Source organism: Cricetulus griseus, chromosome 3, assembly GCF_003668045.3.
Source record: "Cricetulus griseus strain 17A/GY chromosome 3, alternate assembly CriGri-PICRH-1.0, whole genome shotgun sequence".
Classification (NCBI taxonomy): domain Eukaryota; kingdom Metazoa; phylum Chordata; class Mammalia; order Rodentia; family Cricetidae; genus Cricetulus; species Cricetulus griseus.
The window spans coordinates 146,577,538-146,603,146 of record NC_048596.1 but is presented as its reverse complement, the minus strand read 5'-3'; the positions used below and the strand labels follow the sequence as shown (position 1 = coordinate 146,603,146).

At 47.2% G+C, this 25,609-nt stretch overlaps 1 protein-coding gene across 11 annotated transcripts in view; it reads right to left on the bottom strand.

The window, feature by feature from the left end:
- The window catches only part of Nav2 (neuron navigator 2), a 356,301-nt gene that overhangs the window by 24,985 nt on the left and 305,707 nt on the right, over nucleotides 1–25,609 (bottom strand). For 9 of the 11 annotated variants that reach the window (XM_027410497.2, XM_035442487.1, XM_035442488.1 and 6 more), the window contains 11 exons: nucleotides 20,952–21,004; nucleotides 20,155–20,178; nucleotides 19,969–20,043; nucleotides 14,463–14,546; nucleotides 14,004–14,115; nucleotides 12,552–12,697; nucleotides 9,903–9,911; nucleotides 9,348–9,520; nucleotides 2,289–2,442; nucleotides 1,090–1,252; nucleotides 114–214 (listed from right to left, as the gene is read on the bottom strand). In XM_027410497.2, the coding sequence (XP_027266298.1) occupies nucleotides 114–214; nucleotides 1,090–1,252; nucleotides 2,289–2,442; nucleotides 9,348–9,520; nucleotides 9,903–9,911; nucleotides 12,552–12,697; nucleotides 14,004–14,115; nucleotides 14,463–14,546; nucleotides 19,969–20,043; nucleotides 20,155–20,178; nucleotides 20,952–21,004 (1,094 nt within the window). The remainder of the gene's footprint in view (nucleotides 1–113; nucleotides 215–1,089; nucleotides 1,253–2,288; nucleotides 2,443–9,347; nucleotides 9,521–9,902; nucleotides 9,912–12,551; nucleotides 12,698–14,003; nucleotides 14,116–14,462; nucleotides 14,547–19,968; nucleotides 20,044–20,154; nucleotides 20,179–20,951; nucleotides 21,005–25,609) is intronic. The other 2 variants (XM_027410500.2, XM_035442489.1) reach the window with 1 other exon arrangement.

Sequence of the window (25,609 nt, the reverse complement as noted above, 5' to 3'; positions counted from 1 at the left end):
TATGATATCAAGAAAGGTGTTAGTATTTCTCATCACCTTTGGTTGCAGTTGCTAAGCTAGGCCATTTCTACCTGGGGAAAGGACAGGTGAGCAGGGAGAGGGAGCCGACTAACCTCCTTCCACTTCATTGCCTCCTGAAAGCTGACAACTATCTTAACATGCCTGCCTCCTTCCTTCCGAGCCGAGCATTCACCAGTGTCATCCAGCAACATGTCTGCGAATGGAAAACATCAACAGCCTTAGGCACGTGGGGACAGCAAAGCTGCTTCCCGACACCCCTGCTGCCTGTGGGCACAGCAGCAGGACAATCCAGGTGTCAGGGTGCAGGGACGGTGGGGTGGGGATGGGAGAGGGTAGGATGGATAATGGCAATCACAGAAACCAATGGTGGGAAGACCAGGGAGCCAGCAGGCTGACAAGGCATCTTGCCGGATGGAAGTGCGTGGGAGACTCAAACAACAGCAACAGCAGCATCATGGGTAAAAAATAAAAGCGTCAGCCTTGAAATGCTCACAAAGGAAACTCAAGGTGCATTCTGGGATGATGTGCCAGCCTGAAGACTACCCCAAGAGCCAGAAGGCTGGAAGCCTCTGTAGGATCTGCTCCCGAGGGGTACACGAGCATGGGGCCCGCAGAACAATTTCTTAGGATGGATTGAGCAGAACTCAGTGTGGTAGGTTCATGGTCTGAAGAATTTAGGGTGCTGGAGCAAAGCATGGAATACTCTAATGGCTGGGCTTATGTTGGTAGCAGATGCACACCCAGACACACACACCCCAAGTGCACACACACCTGCTACCTCACCATCAGATCTGTGGACCTGCTCGTGCCAGCTGCGGGCCTCCATCTGCCCTGGGCCCATGAGTCACTCACCCAGGCTGGTGGGCTAGATTTGCTCAGAGGCCCATGATCCACTCAGCCAGGCTGATAGACTCAGCTTGTTCCCAGCCTGTGAGCCACTCAGGCTGGGATACATGGCCTGCTCCTGGTCCTACAAGCCACTTACCCAGGCTGGTGGACTTGACCTGCCCCTAGCCTGTTAGTCATTTACCCAGGCTAGTGGATTTGACCTGCCCCCAGGCCACTCACCTAGACTGGTGGACTCTGGGAGGTTCAGGCTATGTTGTGAGAGGCCCAAAGACTGCCTTGGGGAAGCAGAGATGGACACCTGAGAGGGGGCCCGGCTGCAGCCACTGCCTTGAGACTCGGACTTCAGTCGGTCATTCTCAGCTTTCAGCTTCTCAATTTCACTCTGCAAAAAATGAGCAAGAAACTGATGGATGCAATGAATGGAACGTGCCTTTTCTGGAGGAAGAATCTGCAGGAACCATGTAGCTAGGCCAACCAAAATCAGGCACACCCTTGGGGAGACTCCACAACATGCCCCACCTTCCCTGCTCTTCAAGACTCTGCCAGGTCTGGCCCCCTCTTCCTGGAGAATTGGTCTTTAGGGATATTCAGAAATTGCCTTTGCCAGGGTCTGCTACTGTGTGGCCAGTGTAAAAGAGTCTGGCAACCAAAGAGGTTTGAGAACTTAGGGTGGCATATTTCTCAACTCCAGGACTTCTCAGAGCATTAGGGAGCTGTTTGCTTTGTGCCTCTGAGAAGGGCACATATTTCCTGTGCACACTAATTACAGAGTAGCTTTCCTCTCACAGAGCCTCTCACAGTTCCAGGGCATGTTCCTTGGGATGCTGCTCTCCAGAGAGGTCACCTTTAGCATACTCTGTATGAGTCTGTCAATCTACAGCTGTTCATAAAGAGCTTAATGCAAGCAAAGCCTTGGTGCAAAATGCAGCTCACAAGACTCAGATGCCCTCAGTCCACAGCTGAAGGTGGGGCTTGCAAGAACCAGTTTGTAGCCACCTTCAAAGGAAGCCACTGGCTGGTCCAGCTGCAGGACATGGTGAGGTTTGGGATGAGGCCCAGGTGGAGCTTTGGAGGTGGGGTTCCATTTGCATAGACAGAGGCTACTCAGCAGGGAAGGAATATCATGAGACAGACTATAGGGACCCAAAGTCACTCATCACAGCTCTGCTTGAATAGTATGTGCAAAGTGGAGCTAGGGAAAGCAGAAAAAGCTAAGACTAGACAGGGCAGCTAGAAGGCTTGAAGGCCAGGTGGGGAGGGGACCACCTTTGAAGGAGGAGGCAGTGTGGAGCCACACAAGTCTAATGTGAAGACGGAGAGAGAAACGGGGAGGCAGCACTGACCAGCACACCCACATGTACCCCTCTCCCCTAGGCTGCCTCTGCAGCTTCCTGGAGCTCTGTTAGCTGTCTACTCACCTGCATCCTGTTCATGGCCTCCCGGAGCTGGTCCAGCTGGTGGGCAGAGCTGAGCGCTTCCAGGCGGATGTCTGTCAGCTTCATCTCCTTGTCTCTCAGCTCATTCCGTAGCTGCATGACCGTCTCAGCTTCACTGTCCATACACTCGGAAATTCTAGGGAAAGAGGAGGTTACTGACAAAATAAGCTCCAATTTAATTCACTTGCCCCCTCTGAGAGTGGTCCAGGTCAACCATTACAGTGCCCAGCACTATCACAGCCATTACTTGGTATGTAGATATATCAGCCCCTCCTCCAGCCTCTACTGCTTTCTCAAGAGGATCATACCCTACACATCCAAAATAGATTGTTACTGAACCTATGCAGAGCAGTCAGTAGTCACCAGAAGGCTCTACTGTATCTTTCCCTGACATTGCACTAACAGAAGGTAATTGGGAGCAGTAACTTTTGGGGTATGAGCACTTCCCAGGGCAGACAGAGACAGCCTCATCCCTCTCAGAAGTGATGTAATAGTCAATATCAGAAACTCAAGAGCAAAGGCTGTTTTTCTTCCGGGCAAATGAGGGCGGGGCAGGAGGAAGAAAGGTGATCAGAACGTGAGTAGATGGAGTTAACCTGATTTTTCATTTTATTCTGAAAATTTACTCTTTGAATTGTCTAGGAAGATAGGATCACTTTTTCAAAACAGATCAAAGAGTGGCTACTCTACTCAAGAAAGAGCAAGGCAAGGCTCCCTGTTCAGTTAATAGGGGTTTTTGTAGAACTCTTGCAAGTCATTATGAGTTAGAAGACCTTAAAGCTGTGGTAAGTTGTAGACATTGGAAGAACCAGTTCCACTAAAATATAGTTCTATGATTTCTAAAGGATTATTGGGTGGTTGGGAAAGATTTGGATTGAAGATGGAAGAGAAAGAAAAGACTCAGAAAACCAAAACTCCAAACTCCCCTAAGCTTCTGAGCTGGAGCTACTAACTGTCTGGGAGACAAAATGCTTGGCCCGGGAGGAGGTGGCCATGCCAGCCACTCCCTAGACTCAGGCGCTGGCTTGGAGGCCAAACAAAATCTACCCGTGACACAGGCTGAGGGTGCAACCTCAGCTGCCAGCAGAAGATGGTCAGAGCAGAGCCTGTCAAGGAGATGCAAAGGCTAGATGGAATTCTAACTCACAAACTGTCTTTCCAGAGCTGTTTAATTGACCTGGATGTGGGCTGTTTCGAAGTAACAGAGCCACTTCCTACTTCTTAAAAGTTACCAACTAACAAGTTAGGCTGGAGGCGCATGCCTGGAATCTTAGGTAGCAGAGGCAGGAAGATCATGACTTGTTTGGATACAGAATGAGGCCCTGTCTTTACAAAAAAACAAAACAACAACAACAAAAAAGGCATTAACATCTGAGGAAGCATGTCAACTTCAGTACCTTCTTGAATTAAAAAAACAACCAACCACAAGAGCTCCCAAAACATTATTATCCCTCTTCTTAATCTGTGAGAGGCCAAAGACTGTGGAACTCAAAATCAAAAGACCCTTTACCCAGCTGGTTCTTTGTGTTTAGAGCGGCCTGCTGTTTATAGGGTGAAATTACAGAGTCATGCTTTTAGTTTAAGAGACAGACTCAAGTTCAGATCTTGCTGAGAATGCAGGGTCTGCTCCAGGCCTTCCTGCAAGCTTTGGGACTGTTCCCTTGTTCTACTCAGAACCTGCTCACATGGCCTGTACTTCTTCTCTAGGAAGCTCTCTCAGTGCCTACTTTATGACTTACACAATTCTGGTTGCTTTGTAAGGCTTGGCCAATCAGGACCTCCAGAAAAGGGGCAGGATGTCTGTCTACTCCCTAACTCACTCTGAGACTTAATCCCAAAGCTTTGGTTTAATGTTTGGAGGTGGAACCTTGAGGAGGCAGCTAGCAATGGATGAGGAGAATGGGGCCCAGTGACTGAATGAGTGGCTTTACAGGAGATGAAGGATGGACCTAAATAATCAGGTTTGCTCTGGCCTGAGGTGTGAAAGCCTCTCCAGCCCCCAACCACGAAATGACCCAGCCAAACGGCCATCCAAAGGTGCCAAGTAGGGGCTGGCATATGCACCCAAACTGTGAGCTAAATGAATGTCTAGTATATAACTCATCTGTTCTATGCTATGAGGCCACAGCCACAGAAAACAACACAAGATGAAAAGGGAACAACAGCCAGGCAGTGGTGGCAACACACCTTTAATCCCAGCAATCAGGAGGCAGAGACAGGTGGATCTCTGAGTTTGAGGCCAACCTGGTCTACAGATTGAATTCTGGGGACAGCCAGAGCTGTGACACAGAGAAACTCTGTCCTGAAAAAACAAAAACAAAAACAAACAAAAAAGAAAAGGGAGGAACAACATGAACAATGTGCCTTCTTTCCCCTGGTTCCTTCCCTGCCTTGTTCTGCTTGGCACTAGATCCTTTAGGACTAGACTGTTCTCAAATCATTCCTAGTGTCTAGTCACACCCACCAACACACAGTAGGTATGGAGAGCGTTTTCTGGAGGTGTCTGAAGCATATTATCTGATTACCTTAACAAGGCCACGAGTCCAATTTTAAGATGGTGAAAATGAGGCACAGAGCCACCATCGTGCCCACAGTCACGCTATTTAAGCATGACAATTCAGGATGAAGCCTGAGGAAGGGGGAGTCACTTAACTGTAGGTTGCTGGACTATTCCCAGTAGGCAATCAAAGTAGGTTGCAATCAAAGTAGGTTTTTTTCCTTCAGAGACCATGAACCAAAGTGACCTGATCATGTTTTTGTTTTGTTTCTAGCACATTATTCTATCATCTCCCTCTGTCTTTCCAGATGTGGGATGGTGTGGAGTGTGGGAAATGTGGCCTCCTCGCAGCTGCCATCCCTTCACCCGCAGAGGAGGGATTTCTCCACGCCTACCCCTCTTGCCTTTGGCTTCATCTTTGAACTCCCTCTCAAATCTACATTTGCACATTTTTGCAAAACCTTTTAAGGTTGGAAATAAGTATTTGCCCTCAGCCCACCCTTTGGAAAACCAGACCCAAAACCAACATCTCCAATGTCCACAGAGGCTGTGGAATGTAAGAAAAGGGCTGGGGAGGGAAGAGCCAGCCCTGCCCATCCCTGTGGGGACAGTGGTTTGGAAGGCGCCATCTTGCTCCTGGCGTTTGATGCTGCAGCTTCACTGCCTCTGACAGGCCACCCAGAGGCATGCGGCCAGGTTTTGATTCCCTCTCTCATGTAGTTATTCCCTCTGCTCATGGGTCTCCTCCCACACCACAGGCTGCTCTGCCTTTTCTTCCTGAACTTCGAATGTCAGCACATCAGGGCGGGTCCTTGCCCTCTGCTCCCCATCTCCACTCCACCCAAATGAAAGCTCCCAGGTGGACACAAACCTCCATTGACCACCTTAGCATCTCACACATCAGTTGAGTCCAGGGGAGGCCTGAGTTGCCAGCAGTTGTGGTTTGAATGTGAGACGACCCCCACTGGCTCTTGTGCTTGAACACTTGGTTCCCACCTGGGGCTGCTGTTTGGGAAGGCTGTGAAACCTTTAGGAGTTAGAACTGGAGGCTGTGTGTCACTGGGGGTGGGCTTTGAGGCTTTACGGCTCAGCCCCTACTTCCTGTCCACTCTTTGCTTCCTGCGTGTGGATGCAATGTGACCCACCACCTCACACTCCTGCTGCCACGCATTCCCCACTGTGTGAACTATACCTTCAAAAACTACAAACTCAAAGAAGCCCTTCCTCTCTTCAGTTGCTTCTTGTCAGCTATCTGGTCACAGCAATAGGAAAAGTAGCAAGTATCCTACCCCACCTCACTGGGTCTCCCATCAGCCACTCAGCCATGGCACCAAACACCTGAGTGTCTCTAAACCAACAGAGTACCCAGATGGGGTAGGATGAGAGACAAGAACTAAAACCCAAGGAAAATCACTACAGTCAGATGGTTATGCATAATGGTGAATAACAAAACAGAGGAAGGGGGTGGGTGGGGATATGTGTTCCTTTACGAACGGTAGACAGGCCAGGCTTTATGGATAAGGTCAGCTTGAGCAGAAACACGAGGAGTGAATAACTCAGGAGGAGAGATGCTGGGCAGGGAGGGGGCACAGCAGTGGCAAAGGCTTTGAGGAGAGGAGTATGACTGAAGGGTTCAAAAGGCAAGTGCAGGCAGAGCCTGGAAAACGCTGCTGCCTCTATGATCTCCCTCTACTCCTGATGCCTTACATTGCTCTCCAGAGAATTCGAATTTCAGATTATGTCACTTGTCTGTCTAAAATTCCTCTGCACCTCACTGTCAACTTGAAATCAGATGTGGTTCTATATATTATATATAGTAGCACCCATCTCCAGCCTCAGCCACCATGCTGGTCCCTGACCATCCTACCCCAAGCAGGCTACCCCACCCACCTTCAGCCCTATCAGTCCACTTCCACATTGGGGTCTGGAACTGTTGGTTTCTTGGGAAGGCAGCCTTGCCCAGTGTGAGGCTGACCCATGACCACCAAAGCCCACTGCCTTCTTTGCTTATTCTTTAGCAAAGTAGTAGGGCCTTGGGTTCCAGACAGTGGGCAGTTGTAGGAGCAGACATGTGCCTCCTGAAGGTTGGCCCACGTCACGGGACATGCCCTTCTCCTGACCAGCACTACCTACTGAGCAGAGGCTCTCCATCAGCTGACCAGATTTAGGGTGAACCAGGAACAAAGAGCTATGCGAAGCTACTGGACTTCAGAATCAGGCTTGTTACAGCTGCTAGGATTTCTGACCAGAATGGTTCCTTCTATTGCAAAGCTCTCTGCTGGAATGCCCCACACAGAGGGACCCCCTCCCCATCTAAAGTGACTGTATCCCACATTCATTCTTAGAATTAACTGTTGGGACAAACTGCCTGGATTTTCTGGGCTTCTCTGATTTCAGAATTCTCTTCTTAGAGTCTGTCATCCCACAGGAGATAGGATCAACCCAACAAGGAATTATAAATATGTGGGACACTGGTGTAAAATAACTAGGAATGGCTCCTGGTAAGGGATTTGGGGTCTGGGAGTGAAATAAACTGGATTGCTTCATGTGGGGATGTATATCACAGACCATGGTTCCCCCGTGATGGGCATCAGGCAAATGAGACTTTAATCCCTAAGGAATATCGGACTCAATGGCCTGTTCTTACAGACCATTGTATACCAAGTTCATACCCAGGAATCAAGAGCGTACAGTGGGCTCCTTCCTCTCTGGTCAGGCAACTGCTGGGTCAAGACACTCTGGGACAGAAGATAGAGATCTGTCTGTGTTTATACTTTGGGAGCCCCCTGGGTCATGTAAGAGGGGCTCACACTCTCAGGTTCACCTCTTCTTCCATTCAAAAGAATACAGCAAGACAAGGACACACTGGGCCAGCTCTTCAATACTGCCTTCCTCCCAAAAGAGGAGGAAGAGATCATCAAAGAGAGACCCTTTGCTTCACTAAAGGGTATTCAAAGATGTGAATTACTTTATGTGCTGTCTTCTACATCCTGTCTTCCACATAGTCAGTGTGCCAATCTGTCTGCATTTCTTGCAGCCAGTGCTGAGCACCTGGGTAGAGCTAGGGATACTATGCAGACCACAGCCCTCAGGAGGCTGCTGGCTAAGCAGACTTAGGATCAGCTTCACAGATGTGGTCTCTTGGAAATGAAGGACAGAAGACAGAGGCACCTCAATGCACAGTGTCTATAATTGCCTCCCTCAAGAATCCAGTGGAGGAGATACACAGACCTCCACTATAAACAACTGTGAACCCACGGTGTCCCTCACGAATCTCATCCTTGCTCTGATCCTCTCTCAGTGGCTGTCCTGGCCATGACCATGTGTCCTCAATTACACACTGTCTCATCTCACTGACACTCTTTGCAGATTGCTTGTTACATGGTTCTTCACCAGTGACACTGGGCCTACTGTAAATGCTCATGGGGGAGGCTTTCTCAGTGCTGCAGGAAGCCGATTGTGTCTGTTTCTGAGCTGATATCCGTGTCCCCACTGCCCACCCCAAACTATTTCCGCTCTAGGCTCTCTAGCCTTGTGGTCTAGGTGAGGCACAGGACTGTCTCCCTGCACTCAAATGGAGGGATGAAGGGCTGACACAAAGTGAGAATCACCAGGGAGGGTGGTGCCAGGGTAGATGGCTCTTCTCTGTATAACTAATGGCTCATCCACACCTCAGCAAACCAGCTGTGCCTCCAAAGAGAGAAGCACTGAGTGTCCCTGAGGGGTGGCTCTTGGGATGAATCACTTTATGATTCCCATGAGTCCTTATGACTTCTGAGTTCTATCCTCAGAGAAAACAACCAACACCACATTTCAGCCAAAGCATATCCCAGGGAAGCCGGAGTTTCAGAAAAAACCACCCACACTCACACAACCATCGCCTTTCACTCTTTTGCACCTGTTTATCTTGCTCAACCTTCAGTGTGGGATAAGAGGACAACAGTCATTACCCCAGCTGATAGACAAAGAGAATTTAAACAGCCTGCTGAAGGGCAGCTGCTAATTATGGGCAATGGGAAACCCTGCTGAAACTTCACGTTTCTCTCTCTCAGGACCCCTGCCAAGTCTGAAAACATTAGAAGATCAGGCAAAATTTAGTAAAGCAAAGCCTGGAGGAGTCCCCAGAAGCAGGTACTGTACTATAGGACTCCCATATAGAAGAGAGGGCTCTTAGGAGCTGTGGTGGTTTGAAAGAAAATGGCCCACAAAGGGAGTGGCACTATTAGAAGGCATGGGCTTATTGGAGTAGATGTGGTCTTGTTGGAGGAAGTGTGTCACTGTGGAGGCAGGCTTTGGGGTCTCATATATGCTCAAGCCACACCCAGTCAGACAGTCTACTTCCTGTGGCTTGCATATCAATATGTAGCATCTCCTTCTCTAGCACCATGACTGCCTGCATGTTAATGGACTAAACCTCTGAAACTTTACACTGCCACCTTAGTTAGATGTTTGCTTTTATAAGAGTTGCCATGGTCATAGTGTCTCTTCACAGCAATAGAAACCCTAACTAAGGCAGGAGCCAAAGGTCTGTTAGACAAACTCACAGAGAGTTGGAGTGGGCATTCCTCAGCAACGGGGTAGAGCCTGTGGATCCGTTGTGTGGCAATTTTGGTGAGGAAGGCAATGAAGAATCCGTCATCTCCTCGATGTCTGAGTGTGAGGATGCTGACTTAGGGGACTTCTTCTTCCCAAAAGCTTGCTTGAAGGAGCTGCGCAACTGAATACATAAGACCGTCAGCCTCGTAGAGGTGAGGCCAGGGGAGAGGCATGCTTACAAAAGAGCAATTAACTGGACCACATTTCCCCCATCAATGGCAAAGGCACCCAGCAGCTCTGTGGAATCAGTGCATTCAGGAAAAAGGGAAGTTATCTGGCATTGACAGCTCAGGATGGGCCTGTGGGGGCATTCCATGCCTACTCTTCGTTCCAGAATAGATGCCAACAGCAAGACAGAGCCTGGCTCAGCAGGTGCACGTGGGAAGATGAGGTTACACAGCAACAAAGCAGGATGCTCAGATGTGGGGACAGATGCGGATGAGGTTAGTCATATCAATGGATGGGTTAGCTTGGTATCTGATATTAAACTTGGTCTCGCTTACCTCATTGACCTGCCAGAGAAAATGCAAGCAAAAAACAGGGAAGGGGAAGGAAAAAAGACAATTTTTAACAGAGAAAGCCAGTGACAGGGAAAGCTGATGACTTTTCAGATGCAACATGGTTCATAATAAACACCTCACAGAGGCTTCTGGTGGGAGTGGGATGCTTGAACAGCACAGGTTGTGAGGAGCATCTTCTTCCATCATGAGAGGAAGGGAAGAGCAAGCTGAGGGGTTTCCTACAGCCAGGGCTTTCCCGGCTTCTCCTCACTTGCAATGGCTTCCCTGCTTTCCTGTCTGTTTGCTCATCTCCCTGCCTCTTTTCAATCATGTCTTGGGTCAGAGCAGCAGTGGGAAGGCAATCGAGGACTGACATCTGCATTGGCTCCTTGAGTCTGCACAGCTAGCTCTTTGTTGTGTCAGCTTATGGGTTCATGCTCTCCTGCCATGAGGAACATAATTTAGCAAGCACAGAACTTGGCTACCTCACTTGTCACTCAGCAATTCCATATCTGTCTATGAAACTCATTAACTACATTGGAAAAAACAGAAAAGGGGTAAGGCTGTTCCCCAACCCCCTGAGGCAGACATGGAAATTCTGGCGGGAACATGAGAATTAAACAAAATTCTCCAAGGGCCATGACCAGCACGTAGTTTTCTAGGCTCCAAACAAAAGTAATCATATTTTGTCTCCAAAATAGGTATTTTAGGAGTCATTTCCTTTTCTGGGAACCTAATTTTTACCTTCTGAAAATATATTCTAGGAATTTCCCCATTTGTGAGTCACGAGGCCTTTCCTAATGGATGTGTTCTGATTCCGACAAGCTGCTTGTGGGCAAACCCCAGCCCACTGCTCTCTTGCTGTCTACTGATGCTCCACTTTGCAGATGGTAATCACAGAACCAGGCTTTGCCACGCAAGCCAGAGAGCTAAAGTGCCAGGTGAAAGAGGAGATTACATAATTTAGACAGAGGTAAGATTTGGGGTACACGGAAGATGTCTGTTATCCATCCTTCCGGGCTTCATGGAGAAGTGAGAATTGTCTAAAAACAACATAAACAAGTTTCATTTCTTGGCTAGAAGAAAACAGCCAGGGTTTTTCCTTTTCTTAAATTTTGTTATTATTGCTGTTGTTTTACTATTCTGTGTATGCATTGTGCATGTGTAGGGGGAGGGGAGTATAACGAGTGTGCCGTCACACACGTGTGATGGCAGAAGACAATTTCATGGAGTCAGTTCTTTCTATCTTTAGATGAGTTCCAGGGATCAAACTCAGACTATCTAGCTTGCAAGGCAAATGCCTTTAGCTGCAGAGCCATCTCACTGACCGTGTATTATTCACAGATAATTCTCTCACTGTTTTCAGAATCTGAATAGATTACATTTATCAACTGCATATTAGAGATGGCAACACGTGCTCATCTTCTCTAGCTACAAAAAAAAAACAAGTTGCTAAGAAAAACTGTTAGTAACATAAAGAAAAAAAGCTAACCAGACTAATAAGAGGATGACATGAAGATGGCCTGGTAGCTCACCTCCAAGGTGAGTCACCAATGACCAGCATTACGAAACCCCTATTGCTAACTAGACCTCGCCACCCATCCAAGATGATTCAAGATGAGTGAGACATATATGGGATGAAGGACACGATGACACCATGAAACAGGACAGTGTCAGAGCTAACAATGGGGCTTGGTGAGCCTGGCCACTTCAGATGTACCCAGGGTATCCCTGGTGAGTAACATACCTCCTCACTGCCCTGAAGCTGTGACAGCAGCAATGAAACTGGGCAGAAGTGCTTGGGACTTTTTTGGAGTAAAGAAAGCAGCCTTCGGCACTCCAGGCAGAGAATCAAGGAGCATTTTAGGATTACGGATAGCGACTGTATTAGACCCAACTTTCTGAGGCACAAGCCTGAACTTGGGCCCCTAACCCATAACACTAACACTATGAAGCACACTTGTAGAATATGGTTATAAATTTTTCATTAAGAATGCTGGTTTGATATTATCCAAGGCAATTACATAGATAAATAGCAGGCCTATGGTGGTACACAACTGTAATCTAAGCAATTGGGAGGCAAAGGAAGAACTGTTGCAAGCTGGGGCTAGGTTGGTCTACATAGTACAATGCCAGCTAGGCCTATATATCAAGTGAGACCTTGCATAAATAAGTAAATAAACAAGTAAAGATTAAGGTTAAGGATGAGATAACTTTTAATACTTGCTAAGAAACTACTTATGAGTAGTTTTGTCAAAGGCTTCAGGAGGGGTATAGTTCAGGAGTGGAGCAGGCGTGAGTTATGGAGTTTCATCCCAAGGACTAAGGGCAAAACAGTAAATAGGAATAATGAGATTCACTAAGCTCTGGACTCTGTGGCCAGTGTAAGATGAGCAAGAAATGAGATACACATGAAATGAAAGACGTGTACATCACACAGTCTCATGAAGAGAAAAACCACAGTGTGGGACTTGATCAATGCCACTGTTTTGCTGAGCACAGTGTCGGTTTTAGTAAAAGGCCACTTCCTTGGATCTACACTCCGAGGACTGTGGTACTGAGGTCAGGAGGAAGCCTGGGCTTTATCGGTGGATACCTATTCTGGGGACACCATGAGCCAGTCTCTGGGAGAGTCTAGGGATGTGCACTCACCCAGTTTTTCCTCTTCTTCTTCTTTGAGTCACTCTCTATGTTGCTGCCCACACTCGAGTGGCTGGTGGCACTATTGATACTGGAGACACTGTCAGAGGAGTGCTGCCTGCGGATACGTAGGTCTGCAGTCTGGCTGCTGCCATTTCCTGGAGAGCAAAGTAAGGCATGTCAGCCCTTGAGCCCCAGAACACAATCTTCTGGCCCCAGGAATGGCCTCCTCTGACTCCAGGGCACTTGTATACCCCGCTGCTGGTTGTGAGAGCCTAGAACTGATAATGACTATACCCTCTTTCACATAGGAACTATCACCTTGCACTCTACAGAATGGAGGTTAGAAAGCCTAAGGAATATTCCCAACACCAGTTCTCTGCTTTGACAGACAGGGGACATGCTTCTAAACACAGCAGTATGCCCCAGTAGGAGCTCCTTCAATCACTTCTCTTTAGCCACACTAGGGATGGCACCCAGGTCTCCAGTGATCTCTCCTCCTTTGATTGCTACGTTTCTGTTCTACTTGCCTCCCTGTGACCCTTTATGCACCAAGCCCATGTCTCTCAGGCCCTCTTCCCTTGGCCTCCAGGACTCTTCTCCCTTCACTCTGTATTGCTAACTTTCTAACCATCACTGCTCTTTTGCAGACCCAGTATCTGTTTTGACAGAAATAACAAGAGATGGCAGAAATTGTGGCTGCAGCTAGCTTTCCTCCTATGGATAGAACCATCTCTAATCCAAAGACAGCTTGCTGTAGAGCCAGAAGGCCTTAAAGTCCAGGCCTACTTTTATTCCTAACTACCTTTGACCTCACCTCTGAAGCCCTTGGCCACCATCACCTCTGAAGCCCTTGGCCATCATCAACAATGAGCAAAGGGCCTGAAGGGTCCTTGTAATTTAGTTGTGAAAAGAAAATGAGCAAGTTTAAAAAGGAGAAGACTTGGCATGGTGTTGAAAATACAGGGAAAGCCTTCTCTAAGTACTGGGTACCCATACTGCCCAGAGCATAGGTGCTGTTCAAGTGGGTATTGCTGAAGTCACCTGCAAGTCCACAAAAAAAAAAAAAAAAAAAAAAAGAAAACACACACACACACACACACACACACACACACACGAAACCCAACAATTTATTAGGGCAGTTTCCTGTGGCAAGTAAGAGATGAACCCATTCTACTATTTCTCCAATATGAATACAGATAATCATGGAGGCATGAGAAAAGCTATAAGACACTAGGATGCTTCTCCATAAGAAACCTATTTCTTCCTTCTTTAAGATTTACCAGAGAAGAGGATGCACTACACTAGCCATCTCTGCAGTGGCCAGAAGCAAGCAGACGAAAGGGTCCACCTTCTGTACCCATCCCTTGGATCTACAGCTTGAGTCACAGTCTCTCTCTCCCCATCGCAGGGAGCAGCATCTTGTACTGTGACAGGCTGTCTATGGTGTGTCTCACATGTTACCTTTGCAGTTGAGCTCTGGTGTATTGATCACCCCATTAATGGCAGCCTGGGCAGCTGCATTCTGTTTCTTCAGCAGCTCGATAGTTTTTCTTAACTCATTCAGTTCTGAATCCTGAAGACGAGAAAGATGTAATAGGTACATCCCAAACCAGCTTCAAAAGAACAACTTTTGCCTGAACAGAGCAGAGGAGGGCAGTGGCAAAGGAGTGCCACAGATCTGTCTATACATGGACGGGATCTAAACTCAGGGAGTACAGGAGGGACATCAGGGAGTACAGGAGGCCACAAGAGTGGCGAAGACCACAAGAGCCATAGGAGACACCAGGACCAACATTTGATTGATCTAGGCTGTATTTTACCCAACAGATCTATTCTTGACATTAAACCCTACTAGTCCAAGACATAACATCTGCATCTCTATCTGAAACGAAAGAGAGCAATGGCATCCCCCAGCCTTACCTTCTGCTCTGCAGTCATAGTTAAACTCTGCAGCCTGATGGTCATGTTTCCCAAGCTCTGCTCAAAGGCTGCCACAAGGTGAGCCTGGAGGGGAAGAGGAAGCCTCAGTGAAGCCTCATCTTGCCAGGCCAGAGTGCCTGAGGGAGACTGGGTTCTCAAGACAAAAACTTACTAGAGCCTCATCATGTGGTTTGTACAGGTTCAGCCTATCACTCTGTGGGATCGTTTACTCTTGCCTAGCCCATGCTCAAATCCTCCTTCCTTAAGCATTCTTCCCCCTGTCCCACACCTTTTCCCTACCTGGTCTTTGCCTAATTTTTATGTGTCTGACTGGTGACACCACCAGTCTGGGTCTATTCCCTCATACTCACTTTCACAGGTCCACTTTATTCAACACACACTGAGGTTGTCATTGGAAGAACATGGGGTCTGTGACTGTAGTTTATGGCTGATTCCACAACACACTGCAGTAGCATCTGCTGTTCACCAATTACCAAGTTCACGGGAAGCACAGGCTCATGGGAAGCCGGTTATAGAATGAACAAAGTGGCTGGCTTATTTTCCTTGTTATAATCCTCATTAATAAAAAGTCACTGAAAGGCCCATCTGCTGCCTGGATGAAGAAACCTTTCCCAGCTCCCCCAGGGAGACACTTTCCTCCAGGCTCCTGCACACTTTGATATACTCTTGTTAGAACAAGACACCAGATGCAAGGTCTTATACAAGGCTCAGAAAAAGTTTCAAAAGTGGATGGCTATAATTAGCATATGCATCCAATCTTCAGATGGTACAATGTAACAAAATAAAACTATGTCTATTGGGCTGGATGGACAGCTTAACTGTGAAGAGCTCTCTCCTCCCTCCACGCAGACTCCGAGAGCAAACTCAGGGCATCAGACAAATCACACCTGCCTGCCTGACCCTCCGAGCCACTTTTCTGCCAGACATCCATTTTCATTCCTGTTTCATGCTTTCTTTCTATATATTTATTTATTTTTATTTTATGTGTATGAATGTCTTGTCTACAAGTATATAAGTGTACTGTATGCATGTAAGTGTCTCAAGAAGCCACAAGGGGATGTTAGATCTCCCTGGAGCTAAAGTTACAGGAGATTGTAAGCCACCATCCAGATTCTGGGAACTAAACTTAGGTCCTCTATGGGAGCAGAGGATTACAGTTCAGCTCTCAGAACCTCTGTTAGGCAGTTCACAGCCACCTTGTAACTTCAGGTCCAGTGTATCCAATGCCCTTTTCTGGCCTCAGTGGGCGCCTGAATGCACTAGAGCAAACACTCACATTCATATAACTAAAACATAAAATAAATCTATTTTATAAACAAAACAATAGCCCGGCAGTGATGGCTCACAGTGTTTAATCTCAGTGTTTGGCAGGCAGAGGCAGGAGGATCTCTGTGAGTTCAAGGCTAGCCTGGTTTACAAAGTGAGTTCCAGGACAGCCAGGGCTACCCAGAGAAACATTGTCTTGAAAAACAAAACAAAACAAAACAAAACCAACAACAGCAGCAGCAGCAGCAACAACAACAAAAAACAATAGCTGGGCATGGTGGTACTTGCTTGCAATTCTAGCACTTGGAAGGCAGAGGCAAGCAGATCTTTGTGAGTTCAAGGCCAGCCTGCTCCTTATAGAGATGCTGTCTCAAACAAACAAATAAATAGATAAATCAATACATTGATAAATAGATAAGCAAACCCATGTATATCTTGGAATTGAGAAATTCAGTGTCAAGGTCAAGAGATTATTGTGCCCAAACTATGCCTGTTTGTGATAGAGAGTAATGGATGTGTCATGATTGATTGATTCAACTGTTAGTTGAATGGGGAAATCTGAAAATGCCGTTAAGACCAAGTCTACTGGGCTGAAAAAATGGCTCTGCAGCTAAGAGCACTTGCTACTCTTATAGAGGACATAGGTCACTGATCCTGCTGAGATGGATATGAAGGACCAGAGTTTAGTCTGGAAAGTGAGATGTGACCACACTGTAAAAACCCAGAGGAAAAGGTGATCAGTGCCCCAAGAGAAGGATAAACGTGGGATACAAGTGGGCAGGGTTGTTGAATGGATCTGGATGTCAACCTAGGGAGAGAGCTACAGAGTGACTCAACTGTTTGTTCACTAGACTTTATCACGATAGGCTGGATAGGACTGAGACAGAAGATAGGCCAGGACCCTCTGCTGTCACAGTGCAGAGACACCAATGCAGCAAGACTACCCAGATGGTTTCTTTTGTATTACACTCTATATATCTGAAATGGAGAAAATGCCTCTGTTCTTTAGTTTACCTTGAATAGGGGGCAAAATGATTTTTTAAGTAATTTACTTATTTTTATTTTATGTGCATTGGTGCTTGGCCTGCATGCATGTCTGTGTGAGGGTGTTAGGTCCCCTAGAACTGGATTGACAGACAGTTGCGAGCCTTCATGTGGGTGCTGGGACTTGAACCTGGGTCCTCTGGAAGAGCAATCTCTTAACCACAGAGCCATTTCTGCAGTCCCTCCTCCACCACCCCCCTTTTTTTTTGAGTCAGAGTCTCCCATCCTTCCTCAGGCTGGCCTGGTAGTCACTATATAGGCTAGGTTGGCCCCGAGCTGGTATCCTTCTGCCTCAGTCTCCCTAGCATTACCATACCACTAAAGCTAATCAACTCAAAACTGCATAGTGGGAAGGGGAATTGGGTCAGGGCACAGCATGCTGTCCTCACCCAGCAGAGGAAGGAGTGAAATGGGATGACTTGCCTTCACTTTCATTCTGCATCTGCATCCAGGGTTACCCGTGATCCCTGGGACACCACTACTTACTCAAGCTGTGAAAGTGTGTTTGCAAGCTCAGAAAACAGCCGCTTAGCTCTGAAGGGTCAGAGATCCAGTTCTGCTGGTGAGTAAAAGGGCTGCTTTTGTGTCCTGAGCACAGCTATGAAAACACAGGGGAGGCAGGGCCTAGCGGGGCTGCACAACATAACACAACAGCCTTCCCGCCAAGTGCCATTCTCACATTCCCAGGGAAAACAAATGGAGAGCTATGAAAACACCAGCCAGGGCAGCTCAGAGTAGCTTGTCCTAGGAAAACAAACACAGCTTGGTCTCTGAGAAAGATGGCAGATAATAAAACACTAGTGGCTGAGGTGGAGTGTGGAGTGTGGTAAGACTAAATATTTACTTTAAAACAACACTGCACTCAGCAGCTTTTGTGAGGTGCAACACACTTTGGAATAATATAAGGGGCCTTACTCCAGTCCTTCTAGCACAGAGGGTAGAGAACCACAGGCCAACATAGGGCTCCTGGTGGGATTAACCCAAGGTCACTGGTAAGCAAATGACTTGTACTTGATGAAGAGTCAAGGGCAGCACTTGATGACTGCCTCAAATCATGAAGCATTTCCTGGGGGTAGGGGGTCACTGTCCACCTCCCTGGGTCTGCATTCAGTTCTGGACTCAGGTGTATACATTGGGTTTTCCAATTAGAAGACATTCAGGATACCATTGCCACTTTTTGAATAGGAAGAATCTAAGTCTGAAAATTCAGCTCTGAGATTGTTTCTAATGATTTCTTAGTTTCATTATTGTGTGTGTGTGTGTGTGTGTGTGTGTGTGTGTGTGTGTGTGTGTGTGTATACCACATTTATATGTGGGTACCTAAAGAGGCCAGAAGAGGGCATCAGATCTCCTGGAGCTGGAGTTACAGGTGGTCGTGAGCCATTTGACATGGATGCTAGGAACCTACCTGGGGTCCTCAGGAATAACAGTGAATGTTGTTAACAGCTGAGCCATCCCTCCAGCCCTCCAATGGTCTTTTGATAGCCATACTGATGACAGACAGGGAGGGTGACGAAAAGAAAGGATTGCACAGCACATAGTTCAGGGAAAATATTCAGAGCTTGGGAGATGGAGTAATGATGAAGGGGGTTACACTTCCTGGGCTTGTAATTTAGGGCACTTCACGCTTCACATGCAGATTTGAAAGAGCCACACTTCCTGGAGTCAGTCAGGCTCAAGCAGGAATAGGCAGGGTAAGAATTCCAGGTAAATGACTACTCTGGAGCCCTGACTCACTCTCCTGGTCAAAGGAGACTAGTCTTTGAAGTGGCTTCCACTGTTGGAATGAAGTGGGCCTCGCAGGGTGCTCCCCATAACAGGCTCTGCTACCCTGATCTGTGCTGCTCTGAGGCTGGGCAGGAAGTCTGGCCTTGGAGCCACCAAGCACCTCCCCAAACCTCCCCAAAGCCCCAGCCTCTCTGGGTCACAGCCCTGCCCTCAGTGGAGCTTCTCTGTGGGTCTCCCAGATAGGGAGGGAGATCCTTGCCTCTCTTCTATTCTCTTTGGTCCACATTGGCAGGGTTCTCCCAAAAGTCCTAAAGCCCCACCTAACAGCTCAGACACTCATCTGTCCCTCGCCTTTCCTGTATACTATAGACTTCTCCCATGTCTCTCTACTCACTCTTGGCTTAGCTACTAACTAGATAAGCCACTCACAGTTCACCTTGCACTGACTGTTCACTTCGGTTAGGATGCTGCACCCTTCCACAGGACATCAATTCTGGTGTCACTTCCTCTGGGAAACCCTTCCTGACTCCCTCCCACCTCCCACCAAGATGTAGCTTGGCACTTGTGTGCGTCTTTCATCGCTATGACAAGAATGATCATGTCCCAGGGAACTTGTTCACTGTGCCTCCCTTCAGGTCCTGAGCTGGCACAGGAAGGTGGCAGTGATTCTGCCTGACTTGCTGTTGGACCCAGAGCCCAGTGTTGCTGGCACTAGAAAGAGTGGTGGGACAGAAAGAAGGCTGGCAGTGCTGAACACTGTGCATAATGTAACTACAGAGCACCAGCTATTTATCATGAAGCCACAGCTGCCTTTCTTCCCATGTTTCTTAGTGTTCCCACCTCCCTTAAGACCACAGTCTTCAGAAAGAGGAAGGGAGATGAGTTAACACTTAAAAGACTGCAAGCCTTGGTCACCTCACAACACAGGGAGACGACAATCATCCCATTACACAGACTAGCAAAGCCAGACTCAGATGTTACAGAGAGAACCCCAAGCCATGCTGCTAGCTCCTGACCTGGCATCAATGTTCACAGGACTAAAGGTCATCTCCTTTTGATCCCACAGAGTTACTTCTTGAGTGTCCAGAGACCCAGGGCCTCAGGGCAATGCTCAGGAGTCCAACGGCTATTTCCTGTCCAACCTCCAGTCTCTCCTCTATGCTGTCCTTGGTTCCTACTTGTTTTTATTCTCTCTAGCTCCTACCCTGTTACATCCTTGGCTCCCTCCCTGTTGGGTTCTATTGTTGGCTTCCACTTAGTCCTATCCTCAGCTCCCATCCCAACTCTGCCTCCCACCCACTCTGTTTCATCTTTGGTCCACCCTGCCCTGTCCCTGGCTAATACCATGTGTGCAGGTGTGTGTGTGTGTGTGTGTGTGTGTGTGTGTGCAGGTGTGTGTGTGTGTGTGTGTGTATGTGTGAGTGTGCGCTCTCGAATATGCACTCACATTTGCAGTCAGCTGGGTGGTCAGCGCAGAAACCTTTTCCTGGGAGGCATCCAGCTCCCGTCGTAACTTTCGAATCTACAAAAACAGGCATAAGGTTACTTGCTTTGGGGGAGTCCATTTACAGACTGAGATGGATGGAATTAACACTGATAGTGAAAGAGAATCTGACTGCAAACTGTTCCTTACCTCTGACTGGCATTTTTCTTCTGGCTGTAAATAAATCATAAAGAAAATCAGAACTATGAAGAAAAAAGAGCAATGCAGCCCAGCTGATGGGGACAGCTGAATTTGCAAACTTGGGAAAGTCTAGAAATTTTTTTCTTTAATATTTTTTTTATTTTTATGTGTATGAGTATTTGCCTGTATGGATGTATGTATGACTGGTATCCATGAAGGCTAGAAGAAGACATTGGATTTCCTAGAACTAGAGCTACAGGTGATTGTGAGTTACCACATGGGAATTGAACCCAGGTCCTCTGGAAGAGCAGCAAGTGCTCATAGCTGCTGAGCCATCTCTCCAGTCCCTGGGAGTCTAGATTTTGACTGGTTTCTTTTCTGGCATAATTCTATAAACTGAAACAATTAAATCCATCCATCAGAAAGGCCAAACACAAGAGCATAGTATTCTAATGAATCAGGAAGAATTTGATGTATGCTCATTGTGGTGACAAGGAGCCACTGTCCTTCATGTGAAGATGTGGATATAAGGTGGGGTTAAGGATGTGTGCTCTCAGCTTTTACATGGGGGCTGGGATCAGAACTCAGGTTCTCATGCTTATGCAACAAACCCTTCACCCACTGAGCCCTCTCCCCAGCCCCAAGGGGGATGTGATAGCAGCTGTTTGCAAACTTCAAGTCTAGGAGTTGATCCTTTTATAATGGGAATACTCTCTGCAGATGGTATGCTTACAATTACTCTTGACATACTTGATAATGAAGCACGCATGCACAAGCTCAGTCGCTCAGCGTTGATTCAGACTCACCGTGGAGTAGATGGAAGATGTGCTGGAGACCAAGGACAGGGAGGACCCGTGAACTGTTGGAAGTAAATAAACGGGTCAAACTGGCTGCTGTGAAAGGGAAGAGAGGAGGGAGGAGGAGGCCAGCACTTCGGGACGCCACTGGCTCAGCCTGGCTGTGACTGTCATCTTGGCCCAATACTTCCTGGGTTGAGCACAGGTCAGAGCCAAATATGAAATAATCCATTAAGGAAGTCATTTTTGTAGTACCACATTTTTCTTAACTAGCAAAATAACATATGATTCCAGAACCATATATTCACGTAACCAAATGCTCTTACCAGCAAAGGTTCAAACGCAGGGCAATGTGGCTGTGGAGATTCTAACCACGCTCTTCAGAGGCAGCCTGTGCCTGTTTCGGATTGTACCCACCCTTGTCCGATACACTCTTCAGGGTTGTGACTGTGTGGCAAAGCTGTCTTATTTCACTAGATGCTTATAGATGAATAGTTTGACTCTAAGGGTCTTTGGTCATAATAAATTCAGACAGCCTTGTAGCTGTAGAATATTAGTTGAAACCTCAACATTTCTGCTGAAGTATAGAACTTGCATTTATGCAATGTCTACATGTGATAGACAAGGGTGTTCTCCTCCTTGCTTGCTAACCACAGGTTCTGACTCAGAACCACACTCACGGACTCTTAGCATTCCCTGCCATCTCCAGCGGGAGGGGCCTTTTCATCATCTGCTCTCACTGTGAAGTGTGCTCTTTTCTGGGCATTCAAGCTGCCTCTCTTTCAGGAAAGCTGATTCTTATTTTCTCAACAACCTCTTGGCAACTTGTCTGGAAGACAGAACTAGCCCTGTGTCAAGACATGGCAGGTGCTTTAAGTGGGCAACAGCTTTCCTAATCACAGGTGGAAAGCCTTATGTCCCCACCAGAGCAGGAGCCCACCCATGACCAAGAAAGGCTAGGAACATCTCTACACACACTACTGAGTTCACCACCTGTCATTCCAGCAGCATGCTCAACCCCACTTAGTGGCTACTAGAAGCTGCCTTCCAGCAAGATATCAACAAACAGTTCCATCTGGCACAGGGGAACCTGCCTATCGAGTTTCTAATAAACCTCCCTTGACCTCACACACTTCCTTTGTGTGTTCCTCTCACACAAGGCTATCCTGCTATCCTGGACTTCTTCCCCAGGCACACTCTTGATGGTGCTTGCCTGCTTTCAAGGCTCTTCCAGTGCAGCTCTTTGTCCGGGATGCTTCTAAACCCTACCTGCCCCAATCCATCCCAGTCCAGAGCTCTATCTCCTCTCACTAGCAGGTACCGACCTATGTCTGAGGCTGGGGCTCCACCAGAATTCACATCCATCCTTCCAGGTAATTCAGGTTCTAGATCTGCTCCTTGTTTTTCTACCAAGCATGACTCATCTGACTCACACTCCATAAAAAGCAGGTTAAGGTGTTAATGGCCAATAATGGCTTTCTGTGCTAACATGCCCGCAGGATCAGAAGTACCAAGGCACTTCCGTGTGACAGACTGAAGTGGACAGAGTACCTGGGAGGCCTGTTGGTAGAAGAGACATGGGAACCATATAGTCACCTTCAGCCACACTAGCAGGGCTGGCTTGGGGGCCTGAGAAGAGCCTGAGCAGGCACAAACTCTGCCTATGTTTTGTCTCCCAATTTTCCATGTCCAGCAGTCAGGACCAGCTTAGGGACTTAGCAGAGGAGGCACATCTGGCACACTTCAAGTGGAGGTCATTACTTTTCTCTGTAACTAATTCCTCTCACTTGGAAATCAGTGATGGCAAGGCTGTGATCCAAAGAAACAACCTCAGTGACTTTCTGAGCCCCATCAACCTGAATGTGGCTTGCCTGAACCATTGGGGCTGGCAGAACTTTAAAATGAGAATCAGAACCTGGGAGCATGGACATGGATCCTCGTGGACTATGAGAGTTTCAACTCCAAAACCACTAGAGCATGATGGTGCTTCTCACTATACCTCCAGAATTCTACAGCTGGACAGACAAAGATTGTCTAAGTCTGGAACTCAAATGGCATGCCTTGCTTAAGGCTCACAGCCATTCAAGTTCAGGATCTGCTCTCCAGTGGGCTGTTTTGGTGGGCTGGTAAAATGGTTTAGTTGGTAAGGGTGTTTGATCCCAAACCTGACAAGAGTTCTCTACCCAGGACCCACAGAGGAAGGAAAGATCCAACTCTTAAAAGTTGTCCTCTGACCTCCACATGCATAGCATGGCACACACGACAGAAACATTTAAACTTTTAATTAGGTTTAAAGTTAAAATTTTTTAATTAATTTTTTTTGTTTTTCTAAACAGAGTTTCTCTGAGTAGCCCTGGCTGTCCTGGAACTCACTCTGTAGACCATACTGGCCTTAAACTCAAAGATCCACCAGCCTTTGCCTCCCAAGTGCTGGGTTTAAAGGTGTGCACCACCACCACCTTAAAAAGTTCTTAAGTTTCAAAAGAACTTTTGGTATATTTTGTAATGCATTTCTAATCCCTTTGTGTAATGTTCCCATAGGCACAAAAGCCAGGACCTGTGAACCACCATATGTGGGCACTAAGAATCAGACTCCCATCCCTCTGCAGCGGCAGTACATGCTTTTAGCCGCTCTTAACCTTTGAGCCACCTCTCCAGCCCCAACATCCATTTTAAAGCCACCTCCAGCATCTCCTAAGTGTACCTATGCCAAAGGTGACTTTGATATTAGACCCCGTCTATGGTAATGAACTTAGCTGAAATACTTCAAAAGGCTGCACCTGGGCCATGCCGCACCTGATCTACATGGCTACACTCCCATTACCTTAAATGTGGAAAGTGCTCATCAAACTGCATAATCTCACAAACATCTGTGCTAATTCTCCCTAAGCTTCAATCCTGCTTCATAGCATAAAATAAACATTTCCAGGATGGTCTATCTGGCCAGGCATATGATCTGACTCTGCTACAATACTGGATTATCCCACAACATTGGTAATTTATCAAGTCAAAATAAAACAACAACAAAAACCAAAAAAAAAAACACACTCCAAGGAGTTAAAAACCTAATTATACAAGTCCTATTCTGTTTCTGTCATACAACAACCTTGCAAGGAATAAACCCAATTGAATGGCAGATTCCCAAAGATGAAGAGGCCAAATCTACGTGGTGCAGTAACACATCCCCACCCCGCAAAGTTCTAACCCTACCTTTGCAGTTCAGTTCCAATGTTATCAAGAATCATGTGAGCTAGCTAAGGATGACTCTCGATGGTCCCTGGCCTTTGTGGGGGCCATGTATACTTGTCAGGACAAGTTTTGGTACTATTTTGTGTTTCCCTCAAGCATATACATGGCAGATGATCAGGACAGCACAGGACACATTTCACAGGAACTTCCTCAGGGACAGAGGGAGACTCACTATGGCTATTCTTGACCAATCGTGGACTAGGAAAATATCCTTAGACAAACTTCCTCTTCCACCGCCTTAGGGCTGGTATGTGCACTACGGTGCTGCTCAGAGCCATCACAGTACTGATTTCGAGCCTTTAAATCTAACAAAAGGCCCCTAGTCACCCAGGCTCCCCTTCTCCTTAATCCTCCAGCCCAACAGTTTTCATATAAGGGATTACAAGATTGCCCTACTGGGAGTTACTGGGGATATAAATCTGGGGAGAGCCCCAAGTTACCAAGATTAGCCAACAAGCAAGTGCTCTGTCACTAAAGTCCTTTAAGATTTTCTTAGAAAGAAAACTGAGAAGCAGAAGACTGTACCTTGTATTCCCTTCCTTATGATTTGAAATTTCTTATTGGAAGTACACTGAGCCTATACCCTGCTGAGGAGACGGTCAATGAGTCACCCCTACATTCTCTTCTGCTATTAGCAAAAAGGTTCCAACAGAGACAGAGTCCCACTGGGCTCTACTTGTCCTTGAATTCTCATCCTTGGCTTGCAGCCATCAGGAAACCAATGTGGGAATCGGCCCACAGGCCACAAGGCACAATAACATAACTGTACTAACATTTACATGCATTATCTTTTCATTCTTATAGCTCCATAAGCTGAACGCTATTATTACTTTCATTTTTATAGAGGAAAAGGGAACAAAGTGGTAAAGTATCTTGCCTAAGCTCTTGAGGCCAAGGAGGAGTAGAGTTGGGGTTCATCCTTGGCCAGCCCAACTCCCCTCTCTTTATCGCTGCTTGCTGAGCCTGCCTCCAGCCTCCACCAAGCCCAGTATTTGGAGAATGGGGCTCTCTAAGGCAGTGTCTCGGGTGAAGCAGCAGAGGGTGAGAGAAACGAAGTGAGTTATGAAGGTAGCTGACAAAGTAACCCACAGAACTTTCCTTCCAAAATTCTGATGAAAACAAAACTATAAATGTCCATGGCTGGACCAGTCCAAGCAGGAAAAGGGTAAAAACTGAAACTCTGAATCTTGAGACAAGCTAGGAAACACTGGATGCAAATGGGGCTGCCCGCTCCCAGAACTGCAGGGCACAGGGAGATGAACTTTGAGTGCGGTTCTCTGCCAACAGAGTGAGCCAGCGGCTGGGCTTCAAGATGGAGCTGCATGCCAAGAAGTCGTGGCCCGAGGCCAGGAGAGAGAAGAGCCTCAGGCAGAACTCAGTCAATGCTGAGGGCCGGCAATATTTGCAGAGGCCTCCTC